Genomic DNA, 23,053 nt, shown 5'->3' with positions numbered 1-23,053 from the left:
TCCCCACTCTGGGCGCGTGTTTTTCTTTCTTTCTTTCTTCCGTATATTTAAAAAAATATTAACTTCATTAACCGTACTAAAAAAAGAGCCTAACCACACCCCTATGCCTCCTTTGGCGTTGTAGACTGCCGACTTATCTTTCTGTATTTCCCCAACGAGCCCCTCATTTCCTTACTATATTATTCTGCGAAAGCGTAGCGAGGGTCTCGATTCTGGCAGCCTTGATGCCTAGGTAGCATAAGAGGGCTTCCCGCCAGTTACCCGCTCATGACAGGCTGTAGACGTTCTAGTCACGCCCCGGGGGTTGAAAAGAAGGTCCCCTTCTCCCCGTGTAGTCTTAGTGGCGCTGGCTACCACCCTCAAGCGTCAGATACACTTCTAGTGAATATAAATAGCCCAGAAAGTGAAGGAGAACACAGTCGCCCAGATAGCCGAATTGGTAAGGCATTCGAGATCTAATCGAAAGGCGTGGGTTCGGTCCCCACTCTGGGCGCGTGTTTTTCTTTCTTTCTTTCTTCCGTATATTTAAAAAAAATATTAACTTCATTAACCGTACTAAAAAAAAGAGCCTAACCACACCCCTATGCCTCCTTTGGCGTTGCAGACTGCCGACTTATCTTTCTGTATTTCCCCAACGAGCCCCTCATTTCCTTACTATATTATTCTGCGAAAGCGTAGCGAGGGTCTCGATTCTGGCAGCCTTGATGCCTAGGTAGCATAAGAGGGCTTCCCGCCAGTTACCCGCTCATGACAGGCTGTAGACGTTCTAGTCACGCCCCGGGGGTTGAAAAGAAGGTCCCCTTCTCCCCGTGTAGTCTGAGTGGCGCTGGCTACCACCCTCAAGCGTCAGATACACTTCTAGTGAATATAAATAGCCCAGAAAGTGAAGGAGAACACAGTCGCCCAGATAGCCGAATTGGTAAGGCATTCGAGATCTAATCGAAAGGCGTGGGTTCGGTCCCCACTCTGGGCGCGTGTTTTTCTTTCTTTCTTTCTTCCGTATATTTAAAAAAAATATTAACTTCATTAACCGTACTAAAAAAAGAGCCTAACCACACCCCTATGCCTCCTTTGGCGTTGTAGACTGCCGACTTATCTTTCTGTATTTCCCCAACGAGCCCCTCATTTCCTTACTATATATATATATATATATATATATATATATATATATATAAGACAGAAATAAGAATTGGCAGTCAAGAAGACCTCGGAAAGGAAAGGGGAGGATGTAGTAGCTCAAGATAAAGAGTTTGGAAAATAATAAAGTGCAGAAAAAATGCCCGCCAGGTGCCCTCCACACAAAATGCCCTCCACTTTCTTATTTTTCCAAATTATTTATCTTGAGCTACTACATCCTCCCCTTTGCTTTCCGAGGTCTTCTTGACTGCCAATTCTTATTTCGGTCTTATTTTCAACGAGCCCCTCATTTCCTATTCTGATTCGCTATATATTTATATATATATATATATATATATATATATGTATATATATATATATATATATATATATATATATATATATATATATTGTGAGCACGTTGTGAGCATTGCGTCCTATTTACAGTAACCGGGTTGTACATTGTGGGCACCATCCTGTGCTGCATCTTCCCCTCATAATCATCGTCATCAATATTATTCTACCAATCCTCCTCTTGTGAAGATCATGGTCATCGGAGGCTAGTTCCGAGTCTGCGACGGTTGCAACGCTTCCGAATAAACGTCCTTCTGCACCTGTCTCTGAAGGCCCTCCCAATATAATAGTTGGCAGTTTGCACTGTTTGTTTGTCCTGTCTTACGACCATGTTTTTTTTTCGTTCAATCATACAAAGGGTGGTTGATGGATTTAAAGGAAAAACTGGCCGAAAGTACTCATTCGCAATTGAATACAGTTTGGCAGTGTGGAAAGAGAGGCACGTTGTAGCTTTCAAAAAGCTGTTTTCTTGCCTGAAACATCGTTTATTACGAATAAAATTTTTAGATCAGCAATATAGTTGGTGCATAATATGAGCTATATCAGGTAGTTTTATCTAGAGGGCATCGAAACCTTATTAAGGTTTCATACCAAGAAAGCCGCCATATTAGCCAACATTGGAAGTATATGTTTTGAAAATGTTTTCTTTCAATGGCGTGCGCGTTTTTCCCACACTGTGCACGGCAAAGAGCAAAAGCGGAAACAATAGTTGTGTATAAAACGGTACAACACGTCTGAAAAAATATTACTGGCGAAGATGCACCATTTCAATAAATGTAAAGAAATCGTTATGTAGTTTCATTTGTTACGCCATCTTAAAGAGCTACTTTGGGGAAATGTTGGTTTATTGAACCAACTTTCGTCTATACGCGAATATTTTATGAAACGGGTAATTGATCAAGAAGTTTAAAAGAATTTTGAAAATTCTCGCTCACGAAATCACCAAACTAGCAAAACGTTGTTTAAGTGGTTTCACAATTGCGGCTTTCCAGGTATGAGACCTTCAGAGTTCAATGATCCAGAATAAATAACAAGCTATGGTTTTTGATGGGGAATGCCTCGAACATGATTTATCTCGGCCATCCCGGGAGTGGGATTGGAGGGGGCATTCTCGAAACACTTGTTAGTCCTCTTGGACTACTTGCGATGAGAACGCTATTCGCCCTGCGTCTTCAGTTGTAAGTGCCTACCAGCTGCCCTTTGTGTGTGGGTGAAAAGAGGCACTCGGTGGGATTTCCGCTTGTTTAAATATAGTGCGGGTGTTTGTGGTCGGGTGCCTGCTTCATCGACATACATTTTAAGGTGTCTGACGTTGCGCACGGTGATCTCGGCACATAGTTCAGAACGTGGTTCTTTAGGGAGTTAAGGAAACAAATGTTTATGTCCCAGGCTTTAAATGGCGGTGCGCGCTTTGTTAAGTTCGACTATCGGGTGTGAGCTCAAATACGTCTAACTACTATACTCATTCTTCTATGGTGTTCGCGGACAAAAAAGCCACGTACTAAAGCTGTTTGAAGGATAAACGCTGCGCTTTTTGAAAACAAATTGCGGAAGGCTTGCACACGCACGCATTTTTTTAGATCCCTTACCTCCCTGAACGAAATCCCCTAAACTTCATTGCCTTGGCTCACCAACAATTCTCAGTACTCTTAACGCTGGATTTGCGCCGAAAACAGGCTGCATTTCCTCTGGTCTCGCACACTATAGTGTCTATATCATACACATGTCGGTTGTCCATTTTGCAGAACAAAATCAGTTGGCCTTGGTACCCTTCTCTTGTCTAGTGACAAGTCCACACGCGGTTTAGGAGAAATGTTCAAGTATTGGGTTACTTTCGGGAAATATATGCAGAATTGCTTACGCTGTTAAAGAGTATGCATATGTAGCGCAAAACATCATCGTCAGAGTTGAAGCGCTTGTGATGTATAGTGTCGGACACAACGTAGATCTCAATTGTCACATTTTGTGGAAGCTTTTCTGCTTCGCTAGGCTGTCTGCTGTTATTGTAGGCCCTTTCTGAAATTCCTGTAAATAGATTTATAACAAATAAAACCACATTTATATTTCAGATAACTAACAAAGTATCCGAAATAGTCATTTCAGCAAGGCGAAAATGTGTGCAAAAAAATCGTACTGAAGTCCTCATGATTTTGGGCGCAGGCCATGCGGGAACGTAACTAGCTCTTCTAGGAAAAAATTTTATTCGCATGAGCATTGAATTTAATTCTCATTAAAAAGTGTAAAAACGAACGTTGCCTTTCGAACTTGTCACGGAAGTATCTAAGGCGCAATACCAACCGTGTATAAACAACAAGGCTGTGTACCCGGGACAGTATGTTCTTTCACAACGTTATTAGGCCGATTAGGAATCTGTTCAGTGAGTTAGCTAGAAAAAAATTCCGTTTCTTTAACCTAAGAATTATAATTTCCTCCGCGCGGTGGGGCGGGCAAAAATTGAGCCAATAAAAATTTACAGATAATAAACATAGGAAGACAGGATTCGCCTAGACGCAAAGCAAATTCTCGTTCGACATTCACGTATTAGCTCCATATTTGTGTGTTTTCCGTCTTTTTTTTACTCCAGATGAACCAGGAAACTGGCGTCTGTTTCTTTCGGCCCAGTATAGAAATATTTGGATGTTCTTTCTACACGTATTGTGCGGCATGGCCGTGCTTTAAGACTTTGGAGCAATGCAGTCTAATAAAACGGACCAAATTTGAATGTAAAGGCCGTGCTACGTACGGAACCAGCTTCTTGAAACCGCTATCACACGCTCTGAGGGGCCGCACGGCTACACGGTGGCCTGGGTTCCAGAAAATATCTTAACAGTAGTTATCTGTCATTACAACGAAATGCAGCATCACGAGTGCTTCGCAGTTCAATGAAAATTGGAGCTGTCGGGTGTTCTTTGAAACCGGAGCAGTCACTTTTTTTTTGCAGTTTCAGTTTCACTTCATTAGACATACATAGTAAATAACATGACGTTAATATACAGGCAGGGATCCCATAGCGAAGAACACTGCAGTCGGGACCCCTGATGATAAAAACAAAGTGAACACTACGTGCAGTCGCTGAACAAGAATAAATGCATAAGGATTATACAATTGACAAACAAAATACTAAGCCACTAAATGTCAAAACAATGCTAATATGTTAGAGAAAATCAGGAGTAAAGATATGCTAAGAGTGCGCGAATAACATCTGATGGAATCTAATAATACAAATACACATGTATGCACACAACTAGTCATGCACACATACACAAAAATGTACATATCTATAAGTACATATATATACTGGACTATCCATAGATTATGATATTTGTTTTAGTCAGCTAATATAAACGTTTTCAAATACATGGCCACATACACATACACACTCATTCGAAAGCTTCAGAATATCGTGAGTTGCCAGGAATATGACATTTTATGATAGGCAAAGTGTAGGATGCAGCAAGCGCTTAAATGAGTTAAGCGATCTGGAAGTTTTGATAGTGAACGCCAAGTTGTTCGACTGCTTAATCCCGCAAATTCAAAAGTGTACTTTACATAGTAGGTCCTTGTTTTTGGGAGTATAAAATTATTTTGTTCCGAAATTATTTTGTTCCGAAATATTTTGTTGGGTGTTCTATGAGAGAACCACAACTCGTGGAGATTTGGGCGCAATGACTTGGCGCCCCAGCGGCCCGGTCTTCTAGATAAACTCCGCAAAACAGCTAAGAGGGCCAATGCCTTCTCGTATACATATGGGAAAACTTGCTTTTAAATCCAACGCTGTACTCATCGTATTACACTGCTAAAATGTCATCAGGTGTACAAGATCACCAGGCAACTGTCGTGAAGCAAGTCGGTGAAAGGGTTGTTATTGTTTTAATGCATTGTAAATTGTTGTGTCATCGTAAAGAAATACATTTCACAAAACAAATTTTGTCGGTGTGTAATATAGCAGTTGCAGCGGTAAGATATGCTACACGCTCCCTCGATGGCTTAGACAAAGTAGCTAAAGAAATAACAGAGTTGTTTTACTTCTAACAAAGGTTTATTTTTTTAGGTCTCTCCGAGCTTCAGCGCTTAGCACGTTCAGAGCTTTGTTATCGACATATGATTGAAACATGAGCCTCGCAACTCCCAAAACTGCAAATAAAAATGCGGAAAGGTCAGCCTAGGCCAAGCCAATTCCTGTGTCATCCTCTTTCACAAGCACACACTCCTCGTCTGCTTGAAGTTACTTCCATAACTCACTGTGGATATGTGCGTTTTTGTTTGAATTGAGCGTTCTGGGCCCGTCTATAGTCCCATTGTGCTTGAACGAGAAACTTATTACCTTTAATCGCGGTTTCAAAACGGAACCAAACCGAACTGAAAACCAGAACCCAACCCTATTTTTGCCGGAAGTGAACCCAGACCCAAAGCGTTTTATTTTGAGTTCGCTGAACCCGAACCGGTACTGAACCGAAAAAATAAATAACGGTTAGCCATTCAAAGCGAAACGGTTCGAACACCCGTTATTTATAATAGGCGGTCAGTTTCAATCGGAGCTTTTCTCTTTGACGCGAGATCAACGTCGTAACCTTTCACGCCCTTTTCCCCTTGAGAGAAGTCACAACACTATCAACTGTCGCAACATGAGGAAATGCATGTCGGGCAGTGGTACAATGGTATGCCGTAGCGCCACTAAATAAGCTACGCTTAAGAGCGCCGCCACTTCGTGCACCCAGAAGCGTCAGGGGGCCATTTTGTTTCTGGCTTGCAGTGTTGCCATCTCTACCAACGAAACCGCCGCCGGTTGTGACGGGCAGAGTGTGACCGGCCGCCCTAGCATCCGCGCAGCAGAGAGAGTGGCTGCGTTCCAATTAGCGGGCAGCTTCGTAGACAGCCTACGAAGCAGTCTAACTAGTCGTCTAAAGGAATAAAATTGCAACGGCGCCGCGGACGTAAACGCAACATTGCAGACGACCGCCTCGTAGCAGACATGTGGAGTCACGCAAGACTCAAGTTTCGTAAATAATATTACCGTTGTTGTTACAAACATTACGTAATTAAAAAAAGACAAAGTCGTATTCACTACTAGTAAATTATAGTAAATATTCGAATAAAGGAACAAGTGCTTTTGTTCCAACGTTAATACGCAAAAAGGTGGCGCTGGCGGCACTATCAGTTTAGACAGGAAGGTAGCCTCCATCGTTGCTGACTCTGATGCGGTCTCCTCGAACAAGTCTTCGTTGACTGCTTCGTTCGAATTGGAACGGTGCTTAACATTGCGGGCTGCCCGCGAAGACGGCAACGAAGCCGTGTAAAGGGGAAATTGAAACGCACCCAGAGAAAGAGGATAGGCGCCCAGAAACAAAATGGCTGCGCCCATACGTAAACAAATATGACGTGGTGCTGACCGACCAAATGGAAATCCTGGCGGCGTATAACAATGAGAGAAAAGAGTGCCGATGCTCGAAAAGCCTTTATTTAGCGACGCTAGTATGCCGCTGCTGGTCGCGCGTGCAGAGTGCAAGGCTGAAAAAGACACAGCCGCGGTATCCTGCAGGCGATACGAGACATCGACTTTACCCTTCCTTCGCTGCGACTGTATAGGCGCCATCAAGCTGCAAGATCACGCAAAGGCGAATTTCAACACCGTAAACTTTCCTCCTTGTTGCATTTCATAATATGCTTGGACAGGTTTCACACATGAAAAGTGCAAATACTTCACAAGTGTTAATCCCAGGTAATATTAAGTGGCTGAGCCACTGGCGCGGATGTAGGTTCATTTATCTTTGCCTGCCGCTGCTACGGGGATGTAGACGAGAAATAAACACCGTATGTTGATATTTCGACGCTGGTTAAAGATTCCCAGGTGTTCAAAATTTTTCTGCCACCCTGCAACATGCGGTACGCCTCACAGCACAGGTACAGCACATGGCGTCGAACGCACCTTTTTTGATTGATTGTAGTGTTTAACGTGCCTACGCAACGCAGGCGATGAGGCGCGCTGTAGTGGAGGGCTCCGGAATAATTTTGACCAGCTGGGGATATTTAACCTGCGCCGAAACCTCGTACACACGGCCGTTCTTGCTTTTCGCCTCCATCAGAAAAGCGGCCGCCGGGCCGGGAATCGAACCCGCGACCTCGTGCTTAGCAGCGCAACGCTTTAGCCACTGAGCCACCGCTGTGGGTAACGCAAATTTTTTACAAGTGTGCTCGCGTGGCAAACAAAAAGAAAAACCCTTTCACTTAGGTTCGAAATGTTCCACATACAGTACTGCTCGTTTTCGCTGCCTTCAGCCATCGAACAAGCACAAAATCAGGTGGCATATTGCCCTCCAAACGCCCCTCCTATGTCCAACTCTTCACATAACTAAAGTTGACATCACGGCGATGGCAGTGAGTGCCGTGGTGCCTCGTACAATGGTTGCTTGATGACGATGCGTAGAATGAATGAAACAAATATTTAATAAAAACAACAGGTGCAGTTGTTAGGGCACCCGCCCGTCCCTAGTCCGGGATCCCCTGGCTTCGGCTGGTTGCGCGGGCCCTTTGCACCAGGTCAAGCTGGAACGTAGGTCCTTGCTGGTCAACCGCGCCGTCCACTGTTGTATAGAGGGGTTGGGTATTGGGTGCAGGTCCGGTGTCTTTTGCCACTCCCACACCTGATGGTATAGGGTACCGGGCGCAGGGCAGTAGTGGAAGGTGGGTGGATAGTCTGTCGGATGAATGGCATGAAGAAGGGTACGGTGTGGATACGTGTTAGTTTGAAGTCGTCTGAACGTTGTTGCTTCATCCCTTGTGAGTTGGTGGTGTGGAATGGGGAAAATTTGTCGTTTATGTCCGTAGTTCGCCAAGATATATGTGTAGCGCAAGAGAGGTTGCGGATTAGGTGGAAGAGGCGGTGACTGCCCCGTGAGAGAAACGGCCCGGTGTATGTAATCGCGGGCAGCGGCGTGAGCCGCCTCATCCCCCTCAAGGGATTCGTGTACTGGCATCCAGACTATATAAACTTCTGGAATGCTCTGCCTTGTTAAAAGGAGACGAAGTGCCATTTTAAAAATTCTAACTTGTAAGTAATTTTTCCACGCTGCGTGAGAGTCGGTAAGTATGGTAAGTATGGTATGGTATGGTATGGTCGGTAAGTATGGCAGTGATGATGGACAAGTTTAGACCGGCGATTTGCCGTCTTACGTTGACGTCAGATCTTTATTACAAGCCACTACAGCCAACAAGATCTTGGGCTTTGTAGCTTCAAAACTACACATATATTGCAACATGTTTTTGAGGCACAGAGGAAAGAACAAAACTGGCGATTTGTGAAAGATAAAAAAACCGAGATGGCACTTTTTATAGTGGTTTCAAAATTACAGCAAAGTTTCCGACTTGCATGCAATGCAGATGATTTTTTAAAAAACCACCTAGTGTACATACACTGGGATTGCCAGGAAAATGAATAATTATCCGTGAATTACAATGAAAAATAACTCCCTAGCTTTAGCAGATATAGACAAGTGGAACATAACATTTTGGCCATTTCTGAGATGAGCCATATTGTTATTTAAATTCTAAAGATTCCTTCCTGAAATGAAAACCAAATAAGTTACCTCGTTTGAAAGCTATGCCTCGTATCGAGAGAAAAAGGCCTGCGCTTGTTTGTCTTTTACAGAGGAAAAGTTTCGAATTTTCAGCGATCTGCCCAAAGGGCATAATGCCCTGAGCCTTCTTTGGGATTTTCTTAGAAAGGAAAAGTTTCTTTTCGGCAATCTTAACTTCACATATACATTGTGTGAAGGAGCCATATATCAATTTCTCGTGAAATTACATGTGCAGCTTTCCCGCTCATGGCAGTTCTTTCAACAGTGATTACTCTGCAATTTTTTAGCGAAATGAAAATGTTCTTTTGCACAGCTAATATTTGAGGTGAATACTTGCTTTGTGCACAGTTTCAAGTCGCGCACGTTGCGCGACTGGGTTCCTGAGCCATGGGAACTATCCCATAGAAATGCATGGGGAGTTAGATTTGACAGCGAATTACACAAAAAAATATACAGAAACCTGAAATCTTCTTTTAGCGTTTTAATCTTCACGTTGATTTCTAGCTTTATGCCAAATATCATCTTCCTAAAGTGGTTTTTCTAGGTTCCCGAGAGGTTGTAATTTTGAGCGAGAAAGCTGGGTATGAAAAATGTCGCGCACACACTTGTCCCATCTCTCTAGTAAATACTACTAACTATAGACCCTAGGACGATATAAGGCTGGTCTAGAAAAGTCCTGGTGTATTGCCATTATTTCACTTCTTTCACCTTGTATCTTACTCAATCATATAACACTTGACTTTGAAAACGCACCAGCTGTTATTGTTAAAAAGCAGTATTTTGAATTTCTGTTTGTATTTTGCGTTTATTGGCGCTTTCAACTAGTAAACATTCTTTTCTCCCTTCTCTGATAACCCAAGGCACCAAACCGGTTCGGAAACCGGTTCGACAGCATGATTGAGTTGTACCGAAATTGAACCGGAATGGAATTAATTCATCCCAACCGGAACCGTAACTGAACCGGTAGTTTTTATGGTATGGCGCACTGCCCTTAACACACCTGTGTAGAATGCCTTAGTACTGTCGAGATGTGCCGTGAATATGAACTTCCGGAAAGGTACAGCTGTGTTTACTCAAACACAAGGAGGAATTCTGGATGGCGAGTAATTTTCTACGAACGTGCAATGTGGCGAATATCGAGAAGATGTAAATACTGATGGTGTTCATGCCAAATCGTGTTATATGATACTCACCAGGTGCGTCTCGCAAGAAATTGTCATAGCAAATACTGCTGCTGTTCATGCTAAATTTTGTTGTAAGATACTCACCAGGTGCGTCTCGCAAGACATTGTCATATAATATCTTGTTCTGGTGTAGTTTATATATTGCGTGGGTATTTCGAGCACTGTAGGCTCTTTCTACTGGCTGGAGGGGTTCTATTCTTTCTGTAGGGTTGAGGAGCCCTTCCTAACCACGAAAAAGAAGAGTCACATTAGTCGCAAAAACTTTGCTCTGAATACTTTTTCAGTCTAATTCATTGTTGGTTTTATGTTAAGAATTGCTTTGAGTGACACATGGTAATATTACCGTAATCAAGTGTCTTTTTGTCGCCGTTGAACTGTTTTTATTATAAGAAAAACGGAGCAGCAGAGACGGGCATGGCGATAAGATTACGTGCGCACGAGCGGGCGCGTGCATCTAGCGGTACTTTTGTCCCCGTGCATGCTGCCATGTTTTTATCTTAAACAATGGCGTAATACAGACACTTAGATAATGGCTTTAAATAATGATAAAAGCGAAAAATGAGCAAGATCCTATTGCACATAGACGTTCCAAAAACTCGATGTAATCTTTTTGAGCCTATGGACCTTAAATAAAGGGTGATGCATGAAAAGTATTTGTAAGCAGGTGTTTTGGGATTTATTAGCGACTGATAATTTTATGTGGGGCTTGAAGCTTAGCTGTCAGCGGGGAAAATTAGAAAAACGCAATTCTACTATTCAGCGTTACAACTAAAAACACAAGCGCCACGGGCAGTCAAATGAATGATTATTCGAGACACAGCAGCACTGCACGTATAATAATTTTGGCATGTTGGGTTTTCGGTGCCAATCCCCCCACATGTAGCTGGTCTACTATACCATAGACCCATAGAGAAGCTCATAGGACAGCGTAACGAAGCACTCGATATGTGTAGCCAATCCCACTGTTAACTTAGGATATGCCCTGGAACAGTTTATCAGCACAGCTTACGATTTCTGTATTTGGATTGTTGTCTGGTGTTCAGTTCTAGTATTTATTGCCAATGAGGTGTTGTGGTTTCTTAGGCGCCGAGTTATTAATAATTCCTACTTTCTTTCATAATTGAATGTTTCCCACTGAAAAAGACAGTTACGACTGCATTTCATTTCGCAAGATTTGTGTAGTACAGTCTACGCTACACAACTCTCTACAATATACAAACGAGTGCATCTAAATTGCCGAGGTGATGATTACGAATTGATGATTACGAATTCGGTTATGTTTTAAGAGGTGTTACAAAAAGGGTAAGGAGCAACTGGTCCTGATAAATAGCGATTATAAAAGTTCTCTCAGCTTCTCGCAATTCTCAAACTCACTAAACTAACTAGTTTTAATCGGTATAAATGGAAATCACTAAGTTCGCATGCCGAATTCTTTCGGTGTCTACGCTTCTGTCGCGCGATTGTGTAGCCCCAGGCTAGCACATCAGGATGGCTAGGTTTCCCTGTCTGACCCTTCGAAAGACTCTCCTCCCCGTTTTCTCTCTGCCGATGCAGGACGGGCTACGGCGGCTGCGTCCACCGCTTTATCCCGGCCACGGCCGACGCTGCTGCATTCGCGACACCACCCCCCCGAATTCCAAGTAACGGCTGGCAGAATCTGTTGTTTCACTCTTTGTAGAGCCACGTGTGTGAATTCGAGTGACGTCGCATGGGCAATTGTTCAGGGTGCCGTTTAAAGCTTTGCTTTCCAACCACGTTCACAGCGTGGATTGAAGCCAATTTTTTCCATCGTGCCTTCGCGGAATGTGCCGGTAGTTAGACGTACTAATCCGGATGGTTTTTGATAACCGTGGAGAATCCACAGGGTGGCACGCAGTTTGTGGAATGGGCTTTGAGTGATGTTTTAAGTACTGGGAACTTGGAAATAACTCAGCGACAACATTTCAAATGAAGCCGCTATGTGGGTTCTTTTGCAACTTCACATGAAAATACGGTTTGGGTGCGTAATTTAATCATGTTACAAATCAAATTGCAGCGTTTGATCTAATATAATAGTTGTCCCACCGACCGTTAACGAATGAACAATCTGCAATTTTTTTTATAATAAAGTGCAGGAATTTGTCCCAGATATGATAAGCAAAGAATAGCGGCAGCTGAAACGGGATTATGCCCTTACAAGTATTTTCTGGAGACATGACCAGCCGACAGATATTAACGAAGTATAAAAATGACCACAAACTGCCATTTAAAAGTCGGAATGTTGTTCCTAAAATGAGAAATAGAAGTACGTGCACCTTCATTTTGAAAAGACTGAGCAAATTTGATTCTTTTGCACAGGTCTTGCGTGCGCAGAGGGCTTATAAAATTGAAAAGCGGGCATTGGCAAGCGTTGGTGTAGTAATTTGCGCACACACTTCCAAACCTTGGTTACTTACGATTTTGACACCGCTTTCGTCGTTGAATAGAAAAACTGTTGTCATGGTGTTTTTATTTTCATACATGTTCTTTTCAATGTCAGATGCTTTAACCTGTTAAAAAAATGTAAAAAAGAAGATGTCTTGAAACCTACAAGTGCACAACCCTTTTCTGCAGCTACTAGGAAGGAAATTGCAATACCATCGCCTGCTATTATTTATGGAAGAACCATAGTTTCGTGCCTCTAAAGGCCAAGAACAGGCAGTGCTGGAACCATTTTTTGGGTAAAATAGCGCTTGGGAATGTTTTTTTTTTGCTCATACACAGCCGTGCTTTCGTTTCAGGGGCAGCTGAAAAAGAAAGTTGAAGACTAAGGATTGACCAGAAGGCATTTTTTTTTCATTAATAATTTTTGTTTTCTGTCCATAAGCTTTTCCCTAGAGGATATTCACGAATATTTTAAAGGCGTTTTGTGTCAGCGGTTGAATATTTCAGGTCCTTACTGGGGCTTAGTTTTTGAGAACTGAGCCCAGAGAACTTTGTGTTCAATTTAATCGGCCACCGCAGGGCCCGAAGCCGAGGCTTTGTGGAGGTCGCGAGCCCGAGCTCCACAAAATTGGAGTATCGAGGGCAAAGTTGGACCTCAGGTCACTGTACAGTGGGATCAAGACCAAGTGTAGCGTGGCCACTAACATTCACCTACAGCCGCCGAACCCACTACCACGCATTAACTTGACATCGACTCAGCGGGGCGCAACGACGGTGCCCGCACCGGACAAGCTTATGGTCACTACATGCGACGGGCCAGTCGATACAACAAGTCAGCACATCGGCTTGGTCGCGTGATGCCCGAGTCCCAAAATAGTACATTGAGTAAAGAGACCCACCCCAGTCGCTAGATCCAACGCGTGAATGATTCGAATAAGTCAGTACATTCATTTGGGTCACTACATAAAACGCGACCTTAGAGCGAACGAGCCATTACATCCAATGAGAAAAAACGGAAGTTCTTGCCTTCTATTTCTGGCGTTGTGAAAGCAAGAAAAGCTTGAATTAAACATTTTTTTACCTTCACAGACAAGCTCTCCTATTTACACACCACGATTAAATCTCAACCTTGAATTTGATATGCATAGATGTCGCAGTTTAAAAAAAATAGTGCCCGTACATGAATAATCATAAATTCTACATTTTAGTAATTGGTTTCAGTAGTGATGTATTTCTATTCGTGTTGCTGCCTGTCACTGTCTTTGCTATGCAGGGAAAGTTTAAAACGGTCGTAATATTTCTGATTTTGAACTGCGACTGGTAGGACCGATCCGCGTTCGTCATTGGCTATATTAAGGCATTAGAATGTGCGGTATGACAAGTTTGCATTTAATGCGGGCATGAAGACAAAACCAGTGGAATTAAATTAAAGCGGATCGAGGAACTATCCGCAGTAAGTAATGTTGGTCAAGTCGCGCAATAATAGTTACGCGTAAAATGACGATTACACATGCACAATGTTTATAAGAACAGGTCTTGCAGATCTTCAAAATAAATCAACAAAACGGCACCCAGGAGCATTTCTCAAAAACTAATTACAGCAGAAATCATTTGAAGGAAGTTGAGTGCATTTATGATGATAATTACCTAATGAAAACAATATTAGTGACATAACCACCTGCGCATCGTAAGTCAGAGGCAAGAAAGATGATATTCCGAATTCTAAATAAAGCTATTCTCGTCGCGCCCACAACCCCAGTAAACTCTTCGGCAACTGATGCCACAAACATAAGAGCGCCACTAAAAGCAAAAAAAAAAAAAACTCGGGGGCTATTTCCGAAATTCCTTATGCAAAATCGCGACTTTTCCGAGAAGAGTGGTTATCAGCTGTTATTCAGCTGATAGAAACAGTTTGTAATTTTTAATTACCCCGGGGTACTCGCCGAACAATTTGTCATTTTAGTAGATTTTGTGCAGTTGCTCAGAAAAATGAAATTACTCTTCAACAGCTACAAATTAGCTCAAATATACGGATATCGAGAGCCACATATTTAGGGTAGCGTTTGCAGAAAGTACGCATTGGATACTGCGCATAGAATTCATTAAAAGCATTGTCCGCTGTCCCACAGGCATCTATTCTGGGGCCTTTGTAGTTTTTATTTTTGTAATTGATGTAAAATCTGTAGTAGCTCAAAGATCTGTTGAGATCAAACCTTTTTCCGAAGACTTTACATCTCTGTAACCAATGCAAATGACCAAATAAAAATTGAGGTCTTCAAGCCTTGGATGACTGGTGTGCACAGGCGGGAATCACCATTAACTATTCAAATATAACGTTTACTCACATGTATGTACCTATGTATGTACTGACAACGAGTGAGTGCATACATAAATAGATGTACTGACTCATTGGATGTATGACTCATTGGATGGAGTGACTCTGAATCCACCGGACACTGACCGTGACTCGTACCGACCAGTGTTCTCTCCCCCACATTGTTAGTGCATACATAAATAGATGTACTGACTCGTTGGATGTATGACCCATTGGATGTAGTGACTCTGAATCCACCGGACACTGACCGTGACTCGTACCGAAAAGTGTTCTCTCCCCACATTGTTAGGCAGCGTGTCGGTAGTGTTAGTGTTTGGCATTGCACTGTACTGTTACGCCCTCTTTCATGCATGTTCGATGTGACTCGTTCCCATTTGGAGGCGAGTCGAGACAGCCTCTGTGGTCAGAGTTCTTTCCTAGTCAAGAGTCGTGTGGCGACCATCCGCACCACGTTCTCCCTATGGGACCAACGTGGCGTTTCTAGCTGATGATACGATCCAGAGACCTGTCCAACCAAATGTGGGTGGTGTTAACACCCCTAACTGAATATGTTATCGGTCTAAGTCATTCCGAAATATCCAACAGACTTGAAGACCTTCATACATTAGATTTTTGCATGGTTGAGGAAAAAGGGCAGTCCAATAACTGTTGTAACGACGTTATTGGCACGCTGAGAAATAAGGACGGATGCAAGTCCTTCTTCGACTATTTTGCACTCGCAGGCTACAACATTCACAACAAGTAAACCACGGGGTATAAACGGTGCTTCAATTTGGTCTCGGATACTGAGCGATTATATCTGCCATACTAAGACTAATAAAGCACCGCCTACCCCATCAGCATGTCTGGTGGTTCGTAAACAGCTTAGCTTCTCAACTACTTCTCCAAATCGGGGATGACGCCTCAGATATTTGCCTGTTTAGTTTGTAGTACTCTCCATGAGCCACCCGCCACGGTGGCTCAGTGGCTAAGGTGTTGCGATGCTGAGCACGAGGAAGTGAGTTTGACTGCCAGCACCGGCCACCGCTTTTCTGACTGAGGCCAAGAGCAGAAACGACTGTGTGTACGAGATTTCGGCGCACGTTTAAGATCCTTAGGTGGTCAAGATTAGTCCGAGACCTGTCGCAAGAAGAATGTAATCTGTTTCTACTCGCTTCTTATGCTGCGCCATTGTGCAGCCGAATTGAAGTTGAAATATTCCACGTGGCAGCTCGTATCTTTGATGTGACTCTATCCGTCAGTAAGTAAAGACGTCAATGACCAGGCGAAGATCAAAAAGTTTTTGAAGGTACTTTTAACATCGCAAAACAGGAACACTACCACGAAATAAAATGGGGCAATTTCAAGATGAGCCGGTTAATATTAGCTTGGTGGCACCAATTTCAATTACGCGATTATAACTGCATTTCCTCGTCAAACAACGCTAGACTCTCCCAAAGTGTGTACATTACACGGCGGTGTTCACTAAGCTCACAGTAGAGGAAGAAAAGCGAGAGAAACAGCTCCTTGATTTTAAGGCTTCTACAAGACGCGCATAAATGGCGACACATGAAGACAATAAAAAACTTTTATTCTTTCGTTTTGCCACAAACTTCCTGCCACAACAGCAGGAAAGCACTCTAGCTACTTTCAACCTTCGAAAAACCCATATATAGAACTGCCGCGAGGGAACACAAGGAAAAAAAGTTAAAAAAAAACAAACATGAGCTTGTTTTGTAAAAACGAATAACACACAGCAGCTACACAGCTGCCGATATGGCTTTCTGACGAAACGTTTGAAGGAGAACAGGATGGAATTTGAAGAAATGCAATGTGTGTCTCCCATAGATGACAATATTCAGCTTTAAATATTTGTTACCGGGAGAAGAAAAAAGGGTACACACAAAATATTCCTAAATTAATTCGTTCTCTTCGTGCAGTAAAGCAAAACGCGGGCCTGAACTCCGAACTTCAACAACAGTAAATAAAAGCAATACAAACACTGCGCACACTCCCACCAGTTTGAAATCGTGTTATTGGCTTTTTCAACGATGCTATTCTTGGCCCCGACAGTTCATTTCAGACTTTTTCCATAGTGGAAACTGTCGAGCAGTAAAATGGCATGAAAAGGTGTAGGAAGGTTCCTCGTGCGCCTCAATGCGATTAAAGAACAGTTCTCTTTTGCTGCTTTCTACTAGCACTTCGGTATTATCCTCGGTGTTTGTAGAAAGCCTAGCTCGCCATCTTCAATATTACATTGTGACGTGAACTCAATGTACTTACGCCTTCCTCAGTCACAATATATTTTCTGAAGTTTTGCACGAAAACCTTTTGGTGAGTGAGCCTGAAAAATCTATCCGCCTGCCTGTCAAGCAGTACAACGTAACGCGAGGCGATATGTATGGGTAGATCGACCTTATGGGTTACTAAGTAAAGGTCCTTCGGCTTTTTAATAAATACGCCCAATATCGAATGTATACTTTTGTGATGAAGCACTCTTTTGAATAAAATATTAGGTGCACAAAACCCAGAAGCTAAAGACTAAGGAAACAAATGCGCATATATAGGGATGCACAATACTAGTCTATGTTTTGACTCACTTATGGTTTTTCTTCTGGTTCTGTTGTGTACATAAGTAAAAAATGTAAAGCAAGCATTACACTGTAGGCGCCTGGTTTAGTTGAAATAGACCAGACTAAGGCAAAAATGTTTTCGCACCCAGCTTTATTCTCCATTCATTGAATCAGAGTAAGGTCAGCCAAGAAATTCCACATACATCAAGAATGCGCTGAATTTAGAGGGAAAAGGTACCACTGGTTCTTTATTGAGCGTCATTGCTTTTAAAGAGTTTTGTATTTGCACCGTTGTTTTTGTACAGAACAAAACTACAAAAAAACGGGGAACACGCACCCAACATTCCAAAATCAGTAGCTAATGGAAACTGAATGAAATATATTTTTCTAGATACCCCCAAGTTTAATCAGGAAAACAGACAGCATGTTATGTGAATAACTGTAAGCCTAACGCATATTAGGAACACAAAGGGTTTCCTTCAGAATTTTTTACAGATTTTGAATTTGTTTCTTGCGGTTCAGAACTTCAAGATACCATTACGAGTTCGTATAGTTTTTATTCACAAATGCAGTTCCTGAGTCAAAGACCACTCAGTATTGAACGTTGATTTCAAATTACCTTACTTCCGACGGACACATTCATCCCATAAAAATAAGGCCAGGCAGACCGTGTCAACGTAGTCAGTGTAAAATTGCCGAAACAAAAAGAACGAACTGATGCAGTTCGCGTTGACCATGGGTCCACCGGAAAACACGAAACTAAAATGAAACAAGTTTTTGAGGACCAAGCTCTGCACCTCGATAAATTGTGGCACCGAAATGGGGTAGGCATGAGAGCCACTTAGATATTCAAGTACTTTTCCTTATAACGGCGTTCCAACTTTTTTTGTCTTCATGCGCCCTCTCTTTCCGCTGATACTGAACGCAGGTCCTAATCAGGTGACCAGGCATTAAAGTGAATGGCTGACTGCACTTCTGAAGTTTAATTATAGACCCATACATACGGCTAGAAAAAATCACTCTGTGACAATTGCAACAATTCTAAAAGTGGTTTAAATTTCCTTGAACAATTCATTGTTGCACGTGATTGACTACAGACTCATCAGTCTGCAGACTTGGTATTTAGAACAACTAGGGCCACACACCCCTTCCAAAATGTTGTCAGAAATAACTAACAAAATTGCACGTATTTTTTTAACCTGTAGTTCAATTGGGCGATCAGGTATGCTCACGTGCTTTGGGGGTCTTTTAAACGTGAAGGTTGTAAATATGTAATACAGAAGTCATAAAGTTGCTGCTTGCCTTATAAATGCCCGTTACATTTAACTAATCTAAAAAAGATGGTGGCTCATTTTGCGATCTAGATGGCGCAATCACCAAAATTTGTAAACACTGATTTTATATGCTAGTACGTAGGGGAGAGGTTTGTACCGACGAATAAGATTCAGAATTGGGATTTGTCAATTGCATTTTAGTTATAAAAGGCGATTTTCGCAAGAGCTCTTTATGGTGTGTGTCAGCTGAAAAGTTTTTTGTTGACGATATTGAGTACAAATCAATTGTTGTGGCCGTACCAAATTTCCCTTTTTTTGATACATAAAAAATCTCAATGCAGAAGAGCTGGTACAACTAGTAGCGGTGTGTATTTCTCTAAACAGTATGCAGAAATAAGCACATAAGAAAAACCAAGCTTCAAATTAAAACCCAAGGTTGACAGTGTGAAAATGTTACTTACGAGCTGGTCCAAAGCTTCACCGTCACGTGAAGTACGCAATCGAACCCATTCTGATGCAACGGAAGCTTTGGTTAGCGTCAGTGTCAAATTATCGTGTATTCGCACGACCATTGAACCATCAATGCTTCGCTCTTCAAGTAACCGAGGATGTACGAGGGTCCTTTCCTGGGCTTTGGAGAAGAACGAGAATGTCGAGGTTACGGATAGTAGCTGAGGGTGCTGGATCGTGACAATTCGTTAATTAGTTGTATACGTGCCCGAAACCACCTGACTTCCTGCTATATTTAAAGCAGGAGCGACGTAGCCACATACAATGTCCACAAACCATGGTATCTAGCTTACCATTTATTTATTTTCCAGAACCTAGGCTATTCTCGGTAGTTCGAGAGGCCCCAAAATATTATGAATTGAACACACAGCGGCAAATAAGAAACGCGGCCTGAAACGAAATAGAGGATAGGTATTATGACTTCAGCGCAAATTTTGTGTTTTTCCGCTCTTGGTTACCGCTGCGTACTATTTGTTTCCTGATTTGCCTAGAAGTAATGAAAACCGGGCTAAAGAGAGGAACAAAAAGAGGTAGGAAGATAATAAAGATGCTGATACGAGGATTCAAAATAGTGGTGGGAGCAAAACCAGTGATCAGATGAGGGGGTAAGCAGGTGTAGAGGAAAGGTTCCACTATAAACTTCGCAAACTTCTAGATCTGTTATTTCCACATCAGAAAAATATTAGGGAGGTTTTCCATCTTGCTATCTACGGTGAGAGACTTTTGAATGGGAGGAGTTTGTATTTTTACGCAATATTAACTGTTCGTTTCACGTGTTCTGTACGTTTGAATGGAGGAAGATAAAATGTTCATTATATTTACGAATAGAAGAGTTCATATGTCGCGGCATGTGCCAGGGCAACTTATTTTGGGATAACCTCTTCAACGCACCCATTTCAGTACATATTGGGCACAATTATGGCAAAATACTGCGTAAATTTGACAGAAACCACGGCATTTTGCTAACAGATTACAAGAAAGAAGGGATTTTATAGCAAAGTCGCATGGGTCCTATCGCGAGAAAAAGTGCTCACTCAATGTTGCCAGTTGCATGAAACAAGTTTGCCTTTAAAATAAGCTCTGAGCATACTCTGATCCGTACACAGTCTCTTGAATAAAGGAACCAAAGCACAAAAGCTGAATTATTTTCGTTAAAAATGTTCCCTGAAACACACAAGCGAAGCTAACGAGTACGCAAAAACGTCAGTGTTCTTGGAACGCATTCAAACCGATATTTGTTGACCCTCGGGATAGCAAACGATGGCGCAAGGTCGGCCTTAAACTCGTTACTATGCACTGCGGGAAGAAACATTTGAGTTGGTAAACCTCGGAGAAATATACCACCTGAAGCAAAGAATCTTCCAGGCCATGATAAAAATCTTAATGACAACAAACTATCTCAGTAATAGATACAGATAACACGAGCAAATGGAGTCCCGACCTAATGAAGTCACTGTAGACTTTGGGAACTCCATTATACGAACACCATTGTAATTGACTGCTGCAAGCTTACCGGAAGCCATGCAAAGCTCTGACTACATTCCTGTATTGAAATCTTGATGAAATCAAGAACCGCCCAGAACTACCAGGGCGGCAGCACAGAAGTAGCGAAATCTGATTAGTTTAAGACGTAGAGAAAAACACGCGTATCGATATTCCATGCGAACAAACTGACTAAAGCACGTACCGTTGCTTGCGAGCGAACAAATGCTCTACTTACCTTCCCCAACTGCCATCAGAATATAAAAAACCGCCGCTAGCAACATTCCCTCTAAAGGCACTCTTATCTTGTACGGTAGCCGTTTCTTACGCTTTATATAGTAGCACACGTTGTCAGATTTGGCCAGTGTATGCTTCGCAGTACGAATGGGAGAGCATCAGTCTCGCATGTATCTCTGTTAGATTAGGATCTTAGGTGGAGCAGGGGCCGCATTTAAGCAGAAGCGTTTAATGGTTACGCATTGAGAGTGTGAATGTAATTGTCATTATGGGCACCATGCAGTTGACAAGCAAGAACAGCAAAAAATGTGAACTACGAATTCAGTTCACAATGGCGGGCATCGACATCAGGAGGGTGAATCCTACGAAAGGGTAAGCATCGGTATAACCGAAGTTTTCAAATGGCGATGAAACCTTATAAATGTCAGTTTCTTTATTTTGAGCGCCCTTTTTTGTGTTGAAAGCACGTAGGTGCCCAGTTGAAATACATACTGCTTGGATCCGACGACATTTAATAACGGTCAACGTCTTCTCGCTAAATGCTAGCCTGCGTCGTCGAGCACTGTTATGGAGGAATAATGTTCCGTAGAGTGGGAGCTTGCATCACACGTTAAACTTAGCTCGCTATTAAAACAACTGTCTTTTAGCAAAACATTCGGGCTGCACACCGAAACTAAGATGATTGTGGATGTCTGTGCAAAAGTTCGCAGATCTGTTTTTGGGAAAGTTTGCACGTGGACATACAAAGCTGCTCGGAAGGAGAAGGCTTTTCTGTGTAAAAAGCCACACGTACTTTTTGAGCTAGGAAAATTTTAAGTGCTCAAGAATAATAATGGCAGACACAGATTTATGCTGAAATGACATATTCCGCAATCATATTCCGCAATTGCGTGGTGGTTGCGACATTTCTTTTTTGCGACGTACTAACAGATATTCAGGTCATGTTGTTGAGATTTAAGCTGTAGGTGCGGAAAAAGGTGATGTAGAGGCAGGAAGGGGCAAATGCGGCGTTAATGTGACGCTCACGACGCGATTTGTTTCAATCGCGTGTCTTCCTATTATGAAAACGTAAAGCGAGGGCTTTGCGGGGAGTGTATTGCGGGACGCTGTGTTTCGCATGGATAACTTTTAAAGCGAAGCTTTTCATGTATCACTTGTGGAGCCGCAAAAAATGCACTTCAGGAAAACCAAGTTTACTGCAGGGAAGCCAACTTTACACATTGGGCTTTTCACAAAGGGCAAATCAATCACACATCGCATAAAAAGTGGGATGTTTACGTGCATAACGGGTCCCATGGTGGTAGAAGATTGCAGTTTAGCGTCTCGTGGTTGAGAAATGATGGTAGTGAAACTACTTTTTAACAAGCACACAGATGCCACAATAATCCCACACCGCATGCTTAACAATGAGAAGCCTAAAAAAAGCGGAAACGCCGGCGTTTCTGAATCAGCCCATTAAGATGACCCAATCCCACACTAATAGATACAAAATCATAACATAACATAACATTCGGTTAGCTCAGCCTTGTCGTAGATTTGGTTTGGTTTGACATTCGCGTGCTGAGTGTATACTTATGGTATTTTTACAATATCATGCCATTATGCCCAACATTTTGATTTCCTTCAAACATTCTTCGTTCTTTTATTCTTTTTATGGCATATTTTCTTGCGCGTATCTGTTTTCAATGAAATTGAAATAGTTACTGTGATTCAATTAAACCTGTTCCCGGTTTTAAATCTACGGCTGAAAATATACCCTGTAGTAATTTCGGTGCAGTCTTTCTCCTTTGTTTATACCCGTGCAGCGAAAAAAAAACAACACACTATCGTTCTGGGTGCATGCAGACCGGGAAGTCTCCTCAGGTTCCATAGTAAAGTCCGGCAAACATACAAATCTTGATTATATTTCGAAGGAATAAAAAGTGAAACTCTCGACCCCTACCTTTTTGAACTGGGGGTCTTTGTAATGTTTCTATTTTCATTGGTTATTGAAATGCTCCTGAAAGCAAAATTTTAAGACAAATTTGGACAA

The 23,053-nt window shown here is 42.3% G+C and overlaps 1 protein-coding gene across 2 annotated transcripts in view; it reads right to left on the bottom strand.

The window, feature by feature from the left end:
- Positions 1-23,053, bottom strand: part of LOC144177900 (venom metalloproteinase antarease-like TtrivMP_A) — a 111,531-nt gene that overhangs the window by 16,913 nt on the left and 71,565 nt on the right. The window contains exons 1-5 of one of the 2 annotated variants that reach the window (XM_077705487.1): positions 21,023-21,073; positions 19,254-19,423; positions 12,664-12,756; positions 10,313-10,451; positions 3,332-3,495 (exon numbers count right to left, since the gene is read on the bottom strand). In XM_077705487.1, coding sequence (XP_077561613.1) covers positions 3,332-3,495; positions 10,313-10,451; positions 12,664-12,756; positions 19,254-19,423; positions 21,023-21,068 — 612 coding nt within the window. In that variant the 5' untranslated portion in view covers positions 21,069-21,073. Of the gene's footprint in view, positions 1-3,331; positions 3,496-10,312; positions 10,452-12,663; positions 12,757-19,253; positions 19,424-21,022; positions 21,074-23,053 lie in introns of those variants that run through there. The other variant, XM_077705486.1, reaches the window with a different exon arrangement.

This window comes from Haemaphysalis longicornis, unplaced genomic scaffold (assembly GCF_048455015.1).
Source record: "Haemaphysalis longicornis isolate Haplotype H1 unplaced genomic scaffold, Haemaphysalis longicornis Haplotype H1 scaffold_333, whole genome shotgun sequence".
Classification (NCBI taxonomy): domain Eukaryota; kingdom Metazoa; phylum Arthropoda; class Arachnida; order Ixodida; family Ixodidae; genus Haemaphysalis; species Haemaphysalis longicornis.
Note: the sequence above shows the minus strand (reverse complement) of the source record. Positions and strands in the feature narration are given on the sequence as shown.